Source organism: Danio aesculapii, chromosome 25 (assembly GCF_903798145.1).
Source record: "Danio aesculapii chromosome 25, fDanAes4.1, whole genome shotgun sequence".
NCBI lineage: Eukaryota > Metazoa > Chordata > Actinopteri > Cypriniformes > Danionidae > Danio > Danio aesculapii.
Window position 1 is genome coordinate 205,846 of NC_079459.1, and position 18,192 is coordinate 224,037.

At 38.5% G+C, this 18,192-nt stretch overlaps 1 protein-coding gene across 3 annotated transcripts in view; it reads left to right on the forward strand.

Moving 5' to 3' along the window:
- Positions 1 to 1,086: 1,086 nt before the first annotated feature.
- Positions 1,087 to 18,192, forward strand: part of glg1a (golgi glycoprotein 1a) — a 28,502-nt gene continuing 11,396 nt past the window's right edge. For 2 of the 3 annotated variants that reach the window (XM_056451809.1, XM_056451808.1), the window contains exons 1-11: positions 1,088 to 1,402; positions 7,040 to 7,069; positions 7,941 to 8,027; positions 9,594 to 9,809; positions 11,518 to 11,736; positions 12,294 to 12,365; positions 13,930 to 14,116; positions 14,532 to 14,743; positions 16,615 to 16,736; positions 16,841 to 16,942; positions 17,630 to 17,783. In XM_056451809.1, the coding sequence (XP_056307784.1) occupies positions 1,115 to 1,402; positions 7,040 to 7,069; positions 7,941 to 8,027; positions 9,594 to 9,809; positions 11,518 to 11,736; positions 12,294 to 12,365; positions 13,930 to 14,116; positions 14,532 to 14,743; positions 16,615 to 16,736; positions 16,841 to 16,942; positions 17,630 to 17,783 (1,689 nt within the window). In that variant the 5' untranslated portion in view covers positions 1,088 to 1,114. Of the gene's footprint in view, positions 1,403 to 7,039; positions 7,070 to 7,940; positions 8,028 to 9,593; positions 9,810 to 11,517; positions 11,737 to 12,293; positions 12,366 to 13,929; positions 14,117 to 14,531; positions 14,744 to 16,614; positions 16,737 to 16,840; positions 16,943 to 17,629; positions 17,784 to 17,866; positions 17,906 to 18,192 lie in introns of all 3 variants that reach the window. The other variant, XM_056451806.1, reaches the window with a different exon arrangement.

Sequence of the window (18,192 nt, forward strand, 5' to 3'; positions counted from 1 at the left end):
ATTGACTATTTTATTAAAGAAATAAATGCATTCATCGTTTGACAGTTTTTTAAAAACTTAAAATAAGTTAGAGGAGCAGATAATTAAGATTAAGTGGTTAATATGTATGTGGTGTTATTTCAGAGTTAATATTTATACAATGCTATTAATAATATAATAATAATAGGGATATAATAATAAAAAAGGATTTTCATTGCACTGGTCTTGCCATTATAGACTATATGGGATGTTTAGGTGGAATTTGTACTATTATTACAGTAACATGATAGTCTGTAAAGGTGAATATGCAAAACAAATTAATAAAATTCATCTGAAAATAGTCACACTTTAGAATACACATCAGCCAATCAGAATCACGCGTTTGACCATACGTCACAGTTATGTTTTACTTTAACAAATGTTTCTGAACCAAAAATAACAATTAGCATAAAAGTATGTTATAAGGGTATTCAACAGTCTGAGGTCGCTTTATGTAATTAAAGATGCAAATGAACGCTTTTGACATCAGTAATAAGAGTTTCCTGCAGGAATAAACTCTTCCTCCAGAGGGCGCGTCGCTCCTTCAGCTTCATTAGTTTTATTCAGAGGATACATCTGCTTTATTGAAGAATGAGCTATTTAAAACGTTAAACATTTTCGACTGACATGATTAATAAAGATAATTAAATTACTATAGTGACAGTGATTGGTCCATGCTGATCATTGCTGAGAAAAGTACCATGTATCACGTGACAACCCCACAGATTACTGCAGAAGCGGTCTCATAATTTACACTTGGAAAAGTGGAACCCTAACCATACATTACAACATAATTCACATAGTTAAACACACGAGCTCTAAGCCACGCATGTTTTATCTAAATCCAGTTTTAATGCTAATTATCTCCTTTATCTTCCGCTCGCCTAGTAATCGTTTATTCTTCAGTCGACGTGGCCGGTGTTTGTACCCACCGGTGAGCCGCTCGAACCGCACTGCTTCCATGACCAATCCTACTACGGCGGGGGATACAGCTCATGAATATTAATCAGGCAGCGCGCGTTCAGGAAGCGGACGTCATGGATATTCATGAGCGCGCTCTTGGCCGTAGTAGGATTCGTAATCTCGCCGAGTGAAGATGGCGGCGTGTGGACGTGTGCAGCGCCTGCTGCTGTTGATCCTCTTCTCCTGCTGGATCTCTTCCTCTCGCGGACTCAAATCGGTGATCGTGGGCACCGAGAATGCGGCGGAGAACGGGGAGCGGGCCAAGAATGCGGTGGCGCTGGACGGGGCGTCGGTGCGGCGCAGCGGCGGCTGGAAGCTCGCGGAGGAGGCGGCCTGTCGGGAGGACGTGAGCCGGATCTGCCCCAAACACTCCTGGAACAACAACCTGGCCGTGCTCGAGTGCCTGCAGGACCGCAAAGACGTGAGAAAACCCGGCCGAGTGTGTGTCTGAGGAGAGCTCTCTCTCTCTCTCTCTCTCTCTCTCTCTCTCTCTCTCTCTCTCTCTCTCTCTCTCTCTGTGTGAGTGAGAAACACAGAAGCGTCACACTGATGATGATGATGATGATGATTACAGTAATACAGTAACACACAGCTGTAGCTGCAGCCTCTTGTGTTAACACTAATAACACCGATAGCGAGAGCAGAAGACGTTGAGTGTGCCGTTAGCAGGCCTCTGAATGACGCATTCGTGACGTTTCTCTGGTTCGAGGTGCTAAAATGGAGTTATCACGACTAATGGAGGGGCTGGAAGTGTGTTTGCTGTTTCTGGCCGTGTTTCAAATTCTAAAGCTGCCTACTTAGAACGCACTGATACGCCCAAGTGCGCGGAGTGAGTCAGCTGAGTTCCTCGTGACGTCACGCGCGGCCCCGTTCGTTTAAAGTCCGTCTGAAATCACAATGTAGTGTTTGATTGGCCAGAGCACATTGGTTATTCCGATTAATCAGTGCGAGGTAACCCACGGGGGACACTATTGCTTCAGTCTGAGCTTCTGCGTTTGAGTGGCTCCTTCTCTGTTTACCCTTCAGAAGTGATATTATTAGCCACGCCCCCTCTTACCGGTAGTTTGCTATGAGGGAATGATGCGCTAAAAGAAAACCCCGCCCCCTGCTCAATATCCTGCTTTATTTGTGAGTACGTCAACATACTGAAGTAAAAGCTTCAGCAACTTGACTTTTAAGTCCCCCTGAAATCCAAATGAAGGGATTTTGAAGTTAGCATCAGTATGAGCTACCCTGCTCCTCCAAGAGTTTGTTGTTGCACTACAGGGTTGTGGACTCAGATTATTTCTCATCACATCATTTGTTGTTTCTCTTTTGGTTGCCTCTAGATATTGGAAATCTGACATTGGGATATTTACTTTTCAGAAATGTATATTGAGATATAATAAGAATTTTTGGTCTCACTGTATTTTAAGGTTCAATTCTCCCTCTTAGCACACCCTTTTGACTTTTGCTTAAACTCCTAATTCGCTGCTTATTAATAGTCATAACTGTAGTTTAGCTATTGGGTAGGATTAGGGTAAGCATGTAGAATAAGATCATCCAGAACATGTGCTTTATAAGTACTAATATATTTTAATAACATGCATGCTAATAAGCAAGTAGTTAATAGTGAGAATTGGTCTCTAAAGTGTTTCCTAATGTGTTGATTTTGATTGATTAGGATGATTCTTTAGAGGAGGAAATCACACATAACATGTAATAAACAAATACAAGCATAGATCAGTGCAGCAAAGATAAAAGTGAAACAAACAGTGAGTGCATTATGCTTTTGTGTATGTAAATGTAGAAATGACACTGCGTAGTCAACTCAACACTGCAGATCTTTGCGATCTCGATGCTGAAGCTAATATTGTGCCGCCTTGATCTAGTCGGGGTTGTTTTTACCATGATATATTGGAGTGATGCTGAGGACTGACCGTGCTTTCTCCATCATTTATTTACACTGTAAGGCTGCTTATTTCCTCATTCAGTGTCCCCCGCTGTTGCGTATGAATAAAATGAGGAGTGAATGGAGAGCGTTTGTTTACCTCCATTATTCATAATCTGCCAGTGGCTAAAGTCTGAATTAAAGAGCGCAGTGTTGAGATGATGTGGAGCAGCTGATGTTCTCATATCTCAGGCTTCTCAGTGTCCTCACCGTGTTCTTTTCCCTCAGATATAAGAGATCGGATGGAGAATCAGTAGTTTAATCCTGTTAAAGAGTCCATAAACCCAGAGTTAGATTTCTCAGCTCAGACTGGACGGGGTCAGGACGGTTTACTGCGTCTTTGATTGGATTTGGCTGCTGTTTTTAGCAACGTTGTGTTACTCATCAAGGCTTTTAGTTCCTGGGACCTGTTCCATAAAGCTGGATTAGCTGGTTAGCCAGTTAAATTTGAGTTTATTTTGCACCAATCCTGGGTTTTAAGTACCATGAAGGCAGATTGGCTTTAATTGTTTTTTGTCTTTGTGGTAATTTATGGTGCACAGCTAACCTGCTGTATAGTAGACTATGTTCAGGATTATGTTGTGGTTAAGTTCTGGTTAAGGTTTGATATGTTTAGGTTTAATTCTGCATATGTTTGTGTTTAGTTCTAGTTATGTTCAAGTTTAAATCTGGTTATGTCCACATTTAGTTCTAGTTATGTTCGGGTTTACTTCTAGTTATGTTCTGGATATGTTTCGGTTTTGTTCTAGTTATGTTGGGGTTACGTTTCGATATGTTTATGTTTAATTCTGCATATGTTTGTGTTTAGTTTTAGTTTTGTTTGGGTTAAGTTCCGGATATGTTTCTGTTTTGTTCTAGTTATGTTTGAGTTTAGATCTGTTATGTCCACATTTAGTTCTAGTTATGTTAGAGTTTTAATCTGGTTATGTCCACATTTAGTTCTAGTTATGTTCGGGTTTAGTTCTAGTTATGTTCTGGATATGTTTCGGTTTTGTTCTAGTTATGTTGGGGTTACGTTTCGATATGTTTGTTTAATTCTGCATATGTTTGTGTTTAGTTTTAGTTTTGTTTGGGTTAAGTTCCGGATATGTTTCTGTTTTGTTCTAGTTATGTTTGTGTTTAGATCTGGTTATGTCCACATTTAGTTCTAGTTATGTTCTGGATATGTTCGGGTTTAGTTCTAGTTATGTTCTGGATATGTTTGGGTTTAGTTCTAGTTATGTTCTGGATATGTTCACATTTACTTCTGGTTATGTTTTGAATATGTTTCCATTTAGTTCTAGTTATGTTCGGGTTTAGATCTAAATGTGAACATATCCAGAACATAACCAGTTTTAGTTCTGTTCTAGATATGCTCAGGTTTATTTCTGGTTATGTTCTGGATATGTTTGCATTTAGGTCTAGTTATGTTCTGGATATATTCTGGTTTAGATCTGGTTATGTTTTGGATGTGTTTGGGTTTAGTCCTAGTTATGTTCTGGATATGTTTGGGTTTAGTTCTAGTTATGTTTTGGACAGGTTTGAGTTTTGTTCTGGATATGTTTGGGTTTATTTCTGGTTATGTTTTGGATATGTTTGGGTTTAGTCCTAGTTATGTTCTGGATATGTTTGCATTTAAGTCTAGGGATGTTCTAAATATATTCTGGTTTAGATCTGGTTATGTTCTGGATATGTTTGGGTTTAGTTCTGGATATGTTTGGGTTTAGTTTTGGTTGTGTTCGGTACATGTTTGGGTTATGTTTGGGTTTAGACATCATAAACCGAGATCCAACCAATCAACTGTAGGCATGTATATCTACTCAAATGTATGCGAGTGTGTATTAATGTACATAATAAATAAACACTGCACATGTATTATGTATATACAAACTTTAATTTATTTATATATATGTGTTTTAATCAGGAAATAAAAGGCTACATATGATCTTAGATTTGAGTCTGTGTATACCAGTGCACATTTTCCCTCTCCTACACTACCAGGAAGTAGATGTAAAGCTGCAGTCTGACAGGTTTTCAGTCTCTACACGTATATATGTCAGATGTTTGAGATGTTTTTCTCTAGTGTTTGTCATTATATGATCTCACTCAGAGTCACGGGACCACTGCCGAACACTGCTCTGTCTGTCTCGTCCTGAAAGCTCCACGTTTCCTTCAGTATGGTCAGATTGGGCTGTTTATTTGAGCTCAGGATCAGCGCTGTTTGCTTCTGCTTCGGCTTGTTGCTCTTTAAGGTGTGCTTTTGTTATATGAGCCTCTGTGTTTAGATCGGCGTCTCCAGCAGAATGAGAACAGACATGCAGTAATGACACTGTGTGACTAGATTCTGTTGATTAAACATCTGCATATGATGAGAACTGAGGCGCTCTTTACACCACACTGCTTCGCCATCATCACTGCAGGCGGATGGGCTTCTCATTTTACATTTTGGGGGACTTTTGTAAGCAATATCTGTTCTGCTTCTGTGTAGATTACTCACAGCGCCACCTGCGGTCCTGGCATGAGAAGTACAACACTGCTAGACACGTTCACTAATATTCTGTGCATGAAACATTTATAAAACAAGGAGGAAAATCTGTTCTATTTCTACATGCATCACCATCACAAACAAATGCCCTGAGATGTGAAAATACAGACATTATTAGCATATTAACTACTCAATGACTAAATGCTGCTGCTTAGATAACTTTCGAAATAGTCATTTACAGTCCCGTGGTGTTTCTGTGTGGAGTTTGCATGTTCTCCCCGTGTTGGTGTGGGTTTCCTCCGGGTGCTCCGGTTTCCCCCACAGTCCAAACACATGCGCTATAGGGGAATTGATCAACTAAACTGGCTGTAGTGTATGAGTGTGTGTGTGTGTGTGAATGGGTGTTTCCCAGTACTGGGTTGCAGCTGGAAGGGCATGCACTGCTTGAAACATATGCTGGATTAGTTGGCGGTTCATTCATTAACACACACAGGCAGATTTTGTAGACGTGTTCTCTCACACACACACACACACACACACACACACTATAATAACAGCTGCTATGGTGTATATTACAGTAATGTTTATGATAAGCGCTGTCTCTTTAAATGCTCGCACTCTTCTGATTGCCTGTACATCTATTACCTGTTGATCAGGAATAAGTGCGTGTGTTATTACAGTAGTCGTGCTGCTCTTGAACATCTCAGAGTCCGTTATATATAAAGTTAATGAATGTGATGGTCAGAGCGGATGTGGAGCAGGATCAGAGTCCTCATGAGCTTCTTTTATTATCTTACACACACACAAACACACACTCTCTAAGCCTAAATGTCAACAACACACACCTCAGACACACAGTGCTAGGCTAATGCGCACAGTTTGCCTACTAACTAACTACTCTTAAAGGCACAGTACACCCCAAAAAATGCATTCATTTTCCTTCAGCTTAGTCTCTTTATTCATCAGGGGTCGCCACAGCGGAATGAACCGCTAACTATTCAAGTATATGTTATACACAGTGCATGTCCTTCCAGCTGCAACTCAGTACTGGGAAACACCCATAAACACGTTCACACACACACACACACACACACACACACACACACACACACTCATACACTACAGCAAGTTTAGTGGATCAATTCCCCTATAGCGCATGTGTTTGGACTGTGGGGGAAACCGGAGCACCCGGAGGAAACCCACACCAACACGAGGAGAACATGCAAAAACAGAAACGCCTACTGAGTTGGGACTCGAACCAGCAGCCTTCTTGCTGTGAGGCCACAGTTTCGCCAATGTCATCATTATTTACAACTTTTATGAGTTTCTTTCTTCTGTTAAACACAAAGGAGATATTTTGAAGAATGATAAAAACGGTAACCATTGACTTCCATAATATTTGTTTTCCTACTATTAAAGTCAGTGGTAACCGGTATTCAGCATTCTTCAAAATATCTTCTTTTGTGTTTAACAGAAGAAAGAAACTCATAAATGTTTGTAACCATTTGAGAGAGTAATTATTATGTTTATTTCATTTGTGGGTGAACTGACCCCTCGAGACAAGTGTAAGATTAAATAAATGAGGACATGATCTATATTTATGAGTGAGCTGTGCCTTTAAGAATGCTGAAATAACCTCAACTCTTGTCTGCTTTTCTCTTCAGGAGACTGAAATCGCTGCCGACTGCAATCATGTAAGTGTTCAGACAACACTTCTGCTTTATTTCTTCATCAATGCTGATCTGATGTTAAAGTTTGCTCCAGTTTCTTTTACTGCAGACGTCACAAACTGAGTTCCATTCTAACTGAACTATAAATAATATACAAAAATCACTTATTGGCATCTGCTGTTCATTATTGATCACGTTTATTCCCAGTTTAAGTGTTGTAGAGAGCTTCTTTTTTTGCGTACATTATTAAAAAGTGTCGCGTTTTCAGATGTTTGCATTAATATTGTATTACGCTTGTATTAAATAATATTAATTATTGAATTAATGATATATTTATGCCATTGCTTTTCATTTTGGTTGATGTTTGTATTCATTTTTAGATGTGAAATTACAGATGTTTAACTTATGAACTCTTCTGGAGTCACCCTGATCTTAATTCACACTCAATCATTTGCTAGTTCTGGCCTGTAATTCTTCTATTATAGTAATTTTCTAAAGACAAAAGAGAAATGTCAGTACTTTTATTGTGGAATAAATCTTATCAGACCTTTTATAGTAATTAAATTGCTAATATTAACATTTTGCTTCAAGTGCATGCCAAATAATTCCACATGCATTTATGTTTCCTTTTTGTTTTTCAATGCTTTTTGAGTCTTTATTTGGTGTGTTTTAATAACTAGTAATCAATGATCAATAATAAACTATGAAATAATTCAGTTTAAATAATCATTTTTCTGATAATTCAATGTAAAACTACTTAAGCAATGTAAAATATTCACTCTTTAACATGATTTCGGTTATATAATTTAGATTTTTTCACTAGTGATTGAGTTATTGAAGTGTAGGTGGCAGGGTTCGACTCAAAAGTAAGACCCCTGCTCTCCATTATTGTCAGCTGCTCTGGAACTACAAGCTGAACCTGACGAAGGACCCCAAGTTTGAGTCTGTGGCTGTGGAGGTCTGCAAGTCCACCATCAGTGGGGTCAGTAAACACACACCTATATTTACTCACCGGCCACTTTATTAGGTACACCTCACTAGTACCGGGTCGGACCCCCTTATAGCCTTCAGAACTGCCTTAATCCTTGGTGTCAGAGATTCAACAAGCTACTGGAAATATTCCTCAGAGATTTTGCTCCATATTGACATGATAGCATCACACAGTTGCTGCAGATTTGTCGGCTGCACATCCATTTACGCTCACAGAACTGCCGCTCACTTTGTTGGACCATTCTCTGTAAACCCTAGAGATGGTTGTGCGTGAAAATCCCAGTAGATCAGCAGTTTCTGAAATACTCAGAGCAGCCCGTCTGGCACCAACAACCATGCCACGTTCAAAGTCACTTAAATCCCCTTTCTTCCCCATTCTGATGCTCGCTTTGACCTGCAGCAGATCGTCTTGACCATGTCTACATGCCTACATGCAGTGAGCTGCTGCCGTGTGATTGGCTGATTAGAAATGAGTGTTGACAAGCAGTTGGACAGGTGTACCTAATAAAGTGGCCGGTCAGTGTAAATCTAAACGCACACGTCTGTCATCAGCTGTGTGCATCATAGCTCCTCTGTAATGTGTCCTCAGTTGTGAAACCTGTTTGTAACTCGTGTAATAATATTTCGACTATGAAACATACTTTAATACACTTTTTTAATATGTATTGTATTAAAGAACATTTTTATTCAGGAAGGGGTCTTCTGGAGGAACTTTAAAATGTTTATCTCGATTTATTTATGCAATATTTATAATAAACTATATTTAGAATAAGTCTATATATATATATATATATTACAGTATTATATAACTATTTATAATAAGTCTTTACAAAAAACCTGAACAGTATTAAGTGTTTGACTTGTATCAGTGTTGTTATTTGTGTTGTTTTTGTATAATGCCGATTATTAACAAACCGCTATGATTGTAAATTATATATTGAAATCTTTGTACAAGTGTTGCCATGAATATAGACAATGCTGCTGATATGGCATTAAAACAAGCTAATTACAATTAAATTGAAATTAAATGGCAATTAAGTTGCAATTTAAAATACAATTAAATTATATGATAATTAAAATGCAATTAAAATACAATTAAATTAAATGACAATCATAATTAATTACAATTAAATTAAATAACTATTCAAATTAATTCAATAAAATTAAATGTGAATTAAAATAAAATGAAAAATTGCAATACATATGAAATAGCACTTAAAGTACTATTAAATTAAATGACAATTAAACTAAATACATGTGTAACGTGTGCTCAGATTAATGAGTGTGCTGCTGAAGAGCATGCGAAGGGTTATCTGGTGTCCTGTCTATAAATAACTATTAAAATTAAATAGCAATAAAGTTGCAATATAAAATACAATTAAATTATGACAATTAAAATTACATTTCCATTAAACACAATTAGTTGACATTAAATTGCAATTAAAATACAGTTAATTGTCAATATAAATTTGCTGCAATTAAAATGAAATGAGAATTCAAATAATTTCAATACAAATAAATAGCAATTAAACCTAATGCATGTGTGATGTGTGCTCAGATTAAGGAGTGCGCCGCTGAGGAGCGTGGGAAGGGTTATCTAGTGTCCTGTCTGGTGGACCACCGCAACAACATCTCGGAGTACCAGTGTAACCAGTACATCACCAAGATGACCAGCATCATCTACAGCGACTACCGGCTGATCTGCGGCTTCATCGACAAATGCAAAGACGACATCAACAAGCTGCACTGCGGGAGCGTCAACACTGGGGAGAAGGTCAGCACACACACACACACACACACACACACACACACACACACAGCTCAGGAGGAAGCACAGGGGTTATTTAAACACCAGCACTTCCTGCTGCCGCCGCTCTCTGGAAACCACAGCTGGGTTTAAGTGGGTGCACATTTGCATGAGGTTACAGTCGTATAGCTTTGGTGTGCTGTTGGGTTGTTTTCACCCACACTAGGGTCGGTTTGACTCTTAATTTGGCCTCCGCTTTCTCAGTTTCAGCAAATGGAATCATTCTTTTGCTGGCAAATCTTATTTTGACACACATTTTAGGAAAATTCATTGACATGAAAAACCCCTCATCAATACTCAGACTGACTCCTCTGCTGATAATGCTGCTGTCTTTACCTCACTGACCTCCATTATAATCACATTTATTGATTAAGCCATGACAGCAGATAATCACGCAATACTGAGTGTTGCTGCTTTAGACTGTCTGGGTCATTGTTTGTTTGTGCGTGTGTTTGTGTGTGTGTGTGTGTGTTTGTTTGTTTGTGCATACATGTTTGGCGTTTGTTTGTGCATTAGTTTGTTTGTGCATGCGTGTGTGTGTTTGTTTGTGCATTAATGTGTTTGTGCGTGTGTTTGTTTGTGTGTGTGTTTGCGTTTTTGTTTGTTTGTGTGTTTGTTTATTTGTGCATGTTTGTTTGTTTGTGTGTGAGTTTGTTGGTGTATTAATGTGCGCATGTGTTTGTTTGTGTGTTTGTTTGTTTGTTGGCATGTACTTGTTTCCTTGTGTATTTGTGTCTGTTTGTTTTTGTTTGTGTGTGTGTGTGTTTGTTTGGGCGTACGTGTGTGTGTTTTTGTTTGTTTGCACGTGTGTTTGTTTGTGCTTCTGTCTGTTTGGGCGTATGTTTGTGTGTGTGTGTGTTTGTTTGTTTGTTTGTTTGCACATGTGTTTGTGCGTCTGTCTATTTGGGCGTTTGTTTGTTTGTTTGTGTGTGTGTGTGTTTGTTTGCACGTGTGTTTGTTTGGGCGTACGTGTGTGTGTGTGTGTGTGTTTGTTTGCACGTGTGTTTTTGTTTGTTTGCACATGTGTTTGTGCTTCTGTCTGTTTGGGCGTATGTTTGTTTGTGTGTTTGTTTGTTTGCACATGTGTTTGGGCGTATGTTTGTTTGTGTGTTTGTTTGTTTGCACATGTGTTTGGGCGTATGTTTGTTTGTGTGTTTGTTTGTTTGCACATGTGTTTGGGCGTATGTTTGTTTGTGTGTTTGTTTGTTTGCACATGTGTTTGGGCGTATGTTTGTTTGTGTGTTTGTTTGTTTGCACATGTGTTTGGGCGTATGTTTGTTTGTGTGTTTGTTTGTTTGCACATGTGTTTGGGCGTATGTTTGTTTGTGTGTTTGTTTGTTTGCACATGTGTTTGGGCGTATGTTTGTTTGTGTGTTTGTTTGTTTGCACATGTGTTTGGGCGTATGTTTGTTTGTGTGTGTGTGTGTTTGTTTGTTTGCTTGCATGTGTGTTTGTTTGTGCTTCTGTCTGTTTTGGGCATATGTTTGTTTGTTTGTTTGTGTGTGTTTGTCTGCGCACCACTAGAAGGAATCCCCCGTGTCCCCCTTTGAGACCCGCTGGGCTGAATATCCTGCAGATTTCTCCACATTTGATGTTTTCAGAACATTAGAGGAATGTTGACCTGTCGCTGTAACTCTGTGTGTGTGTGTGTGTGTGTGTGTGTGTGTGTGTGCAGGACGTGCACTCTCAGGGTGAGGTGATCGCGTGTCTGGAGAAGGGTCTGGTGGCGGAGCAGGATCAGGATCCGGATCAGGGGCCGGTGGGCCGCTTCTCCATCCAGGACGCCTGCAGGAAGGCCATCATGCGTGTGGCGGAGCTCTCCTCTGATGACTTCCACCTGGACCGACATCTGTTCTTCTCCTGCAGAGACGACCGAGAGCGCTTCTGTGAACACGTCAGAGACGCACACACACACACACTCAGATACACACAACCACACTGACTCACACAGACAGACAGAAACGCAGTCACACACTGATACACACACTCAGAAACACACTGACAGATACCGATGCTCACTCACTCGGCCACACACAAACACACTCGCACAGACACACACTTAGACAGACAGAAAACTTGGACACACTCGTAGACACTCTCACATACCCACATGCAGACCCCCAGTCAGACACACACAGACGAACAGACATGCAAATACAAACAGATAATAACAGTAAACATTGAAATCATCATGGTGGATGATAACCGCTAGAATAAAGATATATACACACACACACACACACACACACACACACACACACACACACACACACACACACTCTCTCTCTCCACATTGCTGAAGGCCATTGAACTTCTCTGGTGTTTCTGAGCAGCTCTTTGTTGAACTGATGTGTATGCTGTGATTGTTGGAATAAACGTGTGTGTGTGTGTGTGTGTGTGTGTGTGTGTGTGTGTGTGTGTGTGTGTGTGTGTGTTTCTCCGCTCGTTCAGACTCCAGCTGGAGAAGGGAAAGTCTACAAGTGTCTCTTCAACCACAAGTTTGAGGAGAGCATGTCTGATAAGGTGCGTGTTTCACAGCAGCTGAAGATCAGTGTGCTTTAATTCACACTCGCAGAAATGTGCAACACACACTCTCACTGCTTTTCCTTCCTGCTGATCTTAACGGTGACCTAAACTGTGAGATGAAGCTGAAATATTAGCGTTAGATGTAAAAACCTAATGTTAAACGCGCTAATAAGTGGAGGAACATCCTTCTACTGTTAGAAAACTGAGGAAAATGACCAGATAGACAAAGCAGGCTGATTCTGACAGATGAGCGAATAATAAGTGTCAGATCAGAAAACTATGATTAAAGTGGACACGCATATAAGAAGTGTTGGCTCCTGACCTGAGTTAGGAGAAATAAGAAGTGTCAGACAAACTTAAATAATTTTAATTCTAAAAACGTGAAATATGAAAGTGTGTTTGGAAATGTATTTGTGTATGTAAGTGTTTATTATCTATTTATTAAATGTATATTATTTACTTTTATTATTTAATTGTTTATTTGTAATTATTTTATATATATATAATAATTAATTATTATTAATAATAATAATAATATTATTTTATTATTGTTATTGTTAATATTTTTATTATTATTTTTGTAATTTTTTATATACTTAAATTTTTTTCATTTATTTTGTGAAATTATTTTATTATTATTATTTCACATATATATATATATATATATATATATATATATATATATATATATATATATATATATATATATATATATATATATATATATATATAAATAAATATAATTCTTGTTTTAGTTATTAAATGTATTTATCATTTGCATTTAATTTATGCATTTAATTTAATTATTTATTTGTTGATTTAATTTTAAATAATAATAATAATAATAATAATAGTTATGAATGTTGTTGTTGTTATTTTGTATTTATATACTTTTATTTAATAAATGTATTTATCATTTACATTTATTTTATTATTTATTTGTTGATTTAATTGTAATTTAAATAATAATAATAATAATAGTTATGAATAATATTATTGTTGTTGTTGTTATTTTGTATTTGTATACTTTTATTTATATAAATGTATTTATTATTTACATTCATTTTATTATTATTTATTTTAATATTTTTTGTTAATGTTTTTATCATTTATGTTACTTAATTGTTTGTTTTATTATTATTTTATATATATATATATATATTGTGTGTGTGTGTGTGTGTGTGTGTGTGTGTGTGTGTGTGTGTGTGTGAGTAAATCAATTAAAAGTAATAATAATAAAATAATATTTATTTACATTTATTAAATGTGATTGATTTTTCTTTAAAGTATTGTTGTTTTTATTTTATCTGTATTTATTTATTTTATTTGTTTTTGTTTGTTTAATAATTACTGATATCATGTAATAGTTGGCATACATCAGTATTATGACGTGACTCCAGCAATAGTAGATGGTGCTGCTGAATCCTAACTGTCCCACATGGATTTAGATTTGATTTATATTCTGATAATGTTGCTTTTTAACTATAATAATCATGGAGCATAATGTTAATGAGACAGAATGACTGTGTGTGTGTGTGTGTGTGTGTGTGTGTGTTGGCAGTGTAAGGACGCTCTCTCCACCAGACAGAAGCTGATCGTGCAGGACTATAAGGTCAGCTACTCTCTGGCTAAAGCCTGTAAGCCGGACCTGCGTAAATACCGCTGCAACATGGACACGGCGATGCCCCGCGCTCGAGAAGCCAAACTCTCCTACCTGCTGCTGTGTCTGGAGGCGGCCGTCCACCGCGGTGGGTCATCAGAAACAGATATACACACTCCAGTGTTCACGGACAATTACATTCTGACTCAGTCACGATACATATTAACTCCGCAGCTTCACGCATGGTTGTTGCAGGTGCTGGGTAAACGTTTAATTTGCATGCTGCTATGCACTTTTAAACAACTGTTATTATTCTTCTTATTATTATTATTATTAATATCGCTGGGATTTGGATCTGATTTTAACGTCAGGAGATAAACAATAATAGACTTGTGTTTCTGTCACTCCCAGATGACAGTGGGCACACTATACTACACACACTCCTGTCCAAACAGCTCACAAAAGGAGATTCTGCATCATGGGTGCTCTTTAAGTAAAGTATAGTTGCTTAAAGGAATACTTGTGTAGTGTTTTACCCTGCTGTGTGTGTGTGTGTGTCTCAGGCCAGACGGTGAGCGGCGAGTGTCAGGGAGAGATGCTGGACTACAGGCGGATGCTGATGGAGGATTATTCTCTGAGTCCTGAGATCGTCCTGCACTGCAGAGGAGAGATCGACACACACTGCTCCGGCCTGCACCACAAGGGCCGGACACTGCACTGCCTGATGAGGGTGTCCCGCGAGAAGGGCATCCTGGAGGGACACTGCCAGAAGGCGGTCAGTTACTGGCATTTTACCACACTGATTATATCTCATTTATTAGTGATAATGGTTCATTCTTTATATAATAAGCATATCTGTAGAGCAACCCATGTTCTGTAGTCAATAATACTTTAATAATCTTTAATAGATGGAACTGTCTGACATATCAACAAAAGCAAGTGATGCAATCAAAGATTGATTAAAAAACAACTCTTGAATGGTTATAAAAATGTTTATAATCATTAAATAATTAGTTAATCTTGAATAATGTTAGTGATATGACATAGTTCCGGAAACTTCCTACTTCTCTGTTTACTCGCTCGACTTTACTGTGGGTTTCTTTTGACTGCCCCCTGTCGTATTAAAGGATATCACATCGGTGAACACGAGTATAAACGCCTCATCTGTGTTTTGAGGTGTGCGTGTAGTCAGCGGAGGTCCGCGGTGCCAGTTTAAAGTGTAAATCGGGCTTTATATTATTCACCTTATTCTCCGCGTACGTGCGGCTGCAGTCATTTGAATCTTTATGGCTGGAGATTTCCGGTCTCATTCACTTCCATTAATGTTTAGACGTTAATACAGCTGGTTTTGCTGCTTGATATTGCAAACTAATATCATCTTATTATATTAGTCTACTTTGTCTGTATAGTCATGAACACACTCGTTTGTAGAGCGAGTCGTTTGACCGTTTTCTGCCATTCAGTGTTCTGATTCAGTCGCTAATGGGAGAAATGACTAGGAAGTTCTAAAACAATCATAAAATCCAGCGCACTTCCACATTGAAGAATACGCTCAATACAGCTGAAGACAGAATTATTAGCCCCCTCTTTGATTTCTTTATTAAATATTTCCCAAATGATGTTTCTCACATTCAGGAAATGTTGACAGTATGTCTGATAATATCTTTTCTTCTAGAGAAAGTCTTATTTGTTTTATTTCGGCTAGAATAAAAGCAGTTTTTAATAGTTTAAACACCATTTTAAGGTCAATATTATTAGACCCTTTAAGCTATATTTGTTTCCGATAGTCTACGGAACAAACCATCATTATACAATAACCTGCCTAATTACCCTAACCTGCCTAGTTAACCTAATTACCCTAGTTAAGCCTTTAAATGTCACTTTAAGCTGTATAGAAGTGTCTTGAAGAATATCTAGTCTAATATTATTTACTGTCATCATGACAAGGAGAAAATAAATCAGTTATTAGAGATGAGTTATTAACACTATTATGTGCAGAAATATGATGAGAAATCTGCTCTCCGTTAAACAGAAATTGGTGAAAAAATAAACAGGGGGGTTAATAATTCGAGAGTGGTCTGCAGATCTGGTGAAGTGCAATCTGTGCTGCATCCAATGATTTTTAATGGGCTCACCTAACCCTACCCCTCACAATGACGTCACTCGCTCCACTGAGTGCATTGTTTCTGGCATCTCTGAGTGATGCAGTCTCAGCTTGCATCATAAAGGCTGCATTCAGATACTATTGAATAATTCTGACTTCAGCTGTGTGTGTGCAGTATTAATAAAGCAACAGAATCCTTCAGCATTCAAAAATAATAAATGATCCATGTATTTTAATGGAAAAACATCACGTTTACTCTGGGGGTTCATTTGAAGTATTTTATCCACACTAATGTAATGTTTTCTATATGAATTCAGAATGTTGAACTCCTGGTGCTGTTTGAGTAGTCAGAATATTGATTATTGTGATTTTAAAGACCTGTTTAATAGTGGAGATGAGGAGTGTGACGGCAGGATTAATGCTGTGTGTGTGTGTGTGATCACTGCGCTCTCTCTCTCTCTCTCTCTCTCTCTCTTTGACTGATGAACTGCATTTGTTCATCAGAGTCTTCAATAAAGTTGTGTGTGTGTGTGTGTGTACAGCTCCAGACACTGATCCAGGAGACGGACCCTGGGGCCGATTACCGCATCGATCGTGCTCTGAACGAGGCCTGCGAGTCTGTCATCCAGACTGCGTGCAAACACATCCGCAATGGAGACCCAATGTGAGTCTCACACACACACACATCCCTCATCAATCCTCACCTTTGCCCTTGATTGAGTTTAATGAGTTATTAACCTGTGTGTGTGTGTGTGTGTGTGTGTGCAGGATCCTGTCGTGTCTGATGGAGCACCTGTACACTGATAAGATGGTGGAGGACTGTGAGCAGCGGCTGCTGGAACTGCAGTATTTCATCTCCAGAGACTGGAAGTGAGTCTCAAATACACACACACACACACACACACACACACACACACACACACACACACACACACACATTAAAGCTTCATCTTTACTCGTGTTCTACCAGCCTTCAGAAAGTGTGCGTCACTAGTAAAGTAGCCGCATCTCTTTCTGTGTGTCCCCAAATGAAAGCGTGTCAGGCTCTTCAGATATATTGACGGGTTGTTTATTTTCCTCTGTTGTGTTGGGTTGTGTTTGGTCTGTGTGTGTTTGAGTTTTGTTTTTCTTGACATTTTAGTTTCTGTTTGCGTTTGGTGTGTGTTTTTCTCAAGGGTTTGGGTTTTGTTTGCTCTGGCGTTTGTGTTGGAGTTTTTAGGATTGTTAACAGTTCTGCAGGCGAGAGATCATGTTTTGACTGTGCTAGTTGCTTGTTGCATGCATGTTCATTTCTCTGTGCACAGTAAATCATGCTTTGAGCATGCAACAAGCCTCAAAACATCATCTCTCGTGCACAATTTGTTGATGTCCATGCAAGTCTAACCCCATAAACCCCAAAGCAAAACTCCAGTGTTCAGAAAACACTGCACACTGAACTGTCAAATCTGACCTCATGTCTTTTGCTTCTTTCATGGTTTGGTCCACGTTGCCATCTTTGCAGGTTTGAGTCTACATGGTTTAATTCTGCCGGCTAATAATCTGTGTTTGTTCCCTCAGACTGGACCCCATCATGTACAAGAAGTGCCAGAACGACGCGGCCCGCATCTGCCACACTCACGGCTGGAACGAGACCAGCGAGTTCCTGCCGCCCGGAGCAGTGTTCTCCTGTCTGTACCGGCACGCGTACCGCACCGAGATGCAGGGCCGGCGGGTACGCTCACACACACACACGCACATCAGTGAACATCAATACTGTCAAACACACACAGCTCACCTCAGGCTTCCCGAATGTAGGCTTCATCAGAGTCTTCTGAAAAGGGTTCTGGAGCGAGTGTAAGTATGGTCTGCTGGAGCTCTGCAGAACACAGAGCACATTTCACAGCTAAAACACTGGCAGAGGCGCTTCTTCAGCATTTAAACTGCCTTTATATTGATTAACTCTTTAATATATTTCATAATAATATCCTGTAAATTCAAAACTCTGGTCTTTTGACTGGAATGAACAATTTATCATTTAGATTAAAGTCCTGTTGTTTTTTATTATTTATTTAAATTAATTTAATTTTTATTAATTGTATATTTATTTTGATTAATTTTTATTATTATTTATTTATTAATAT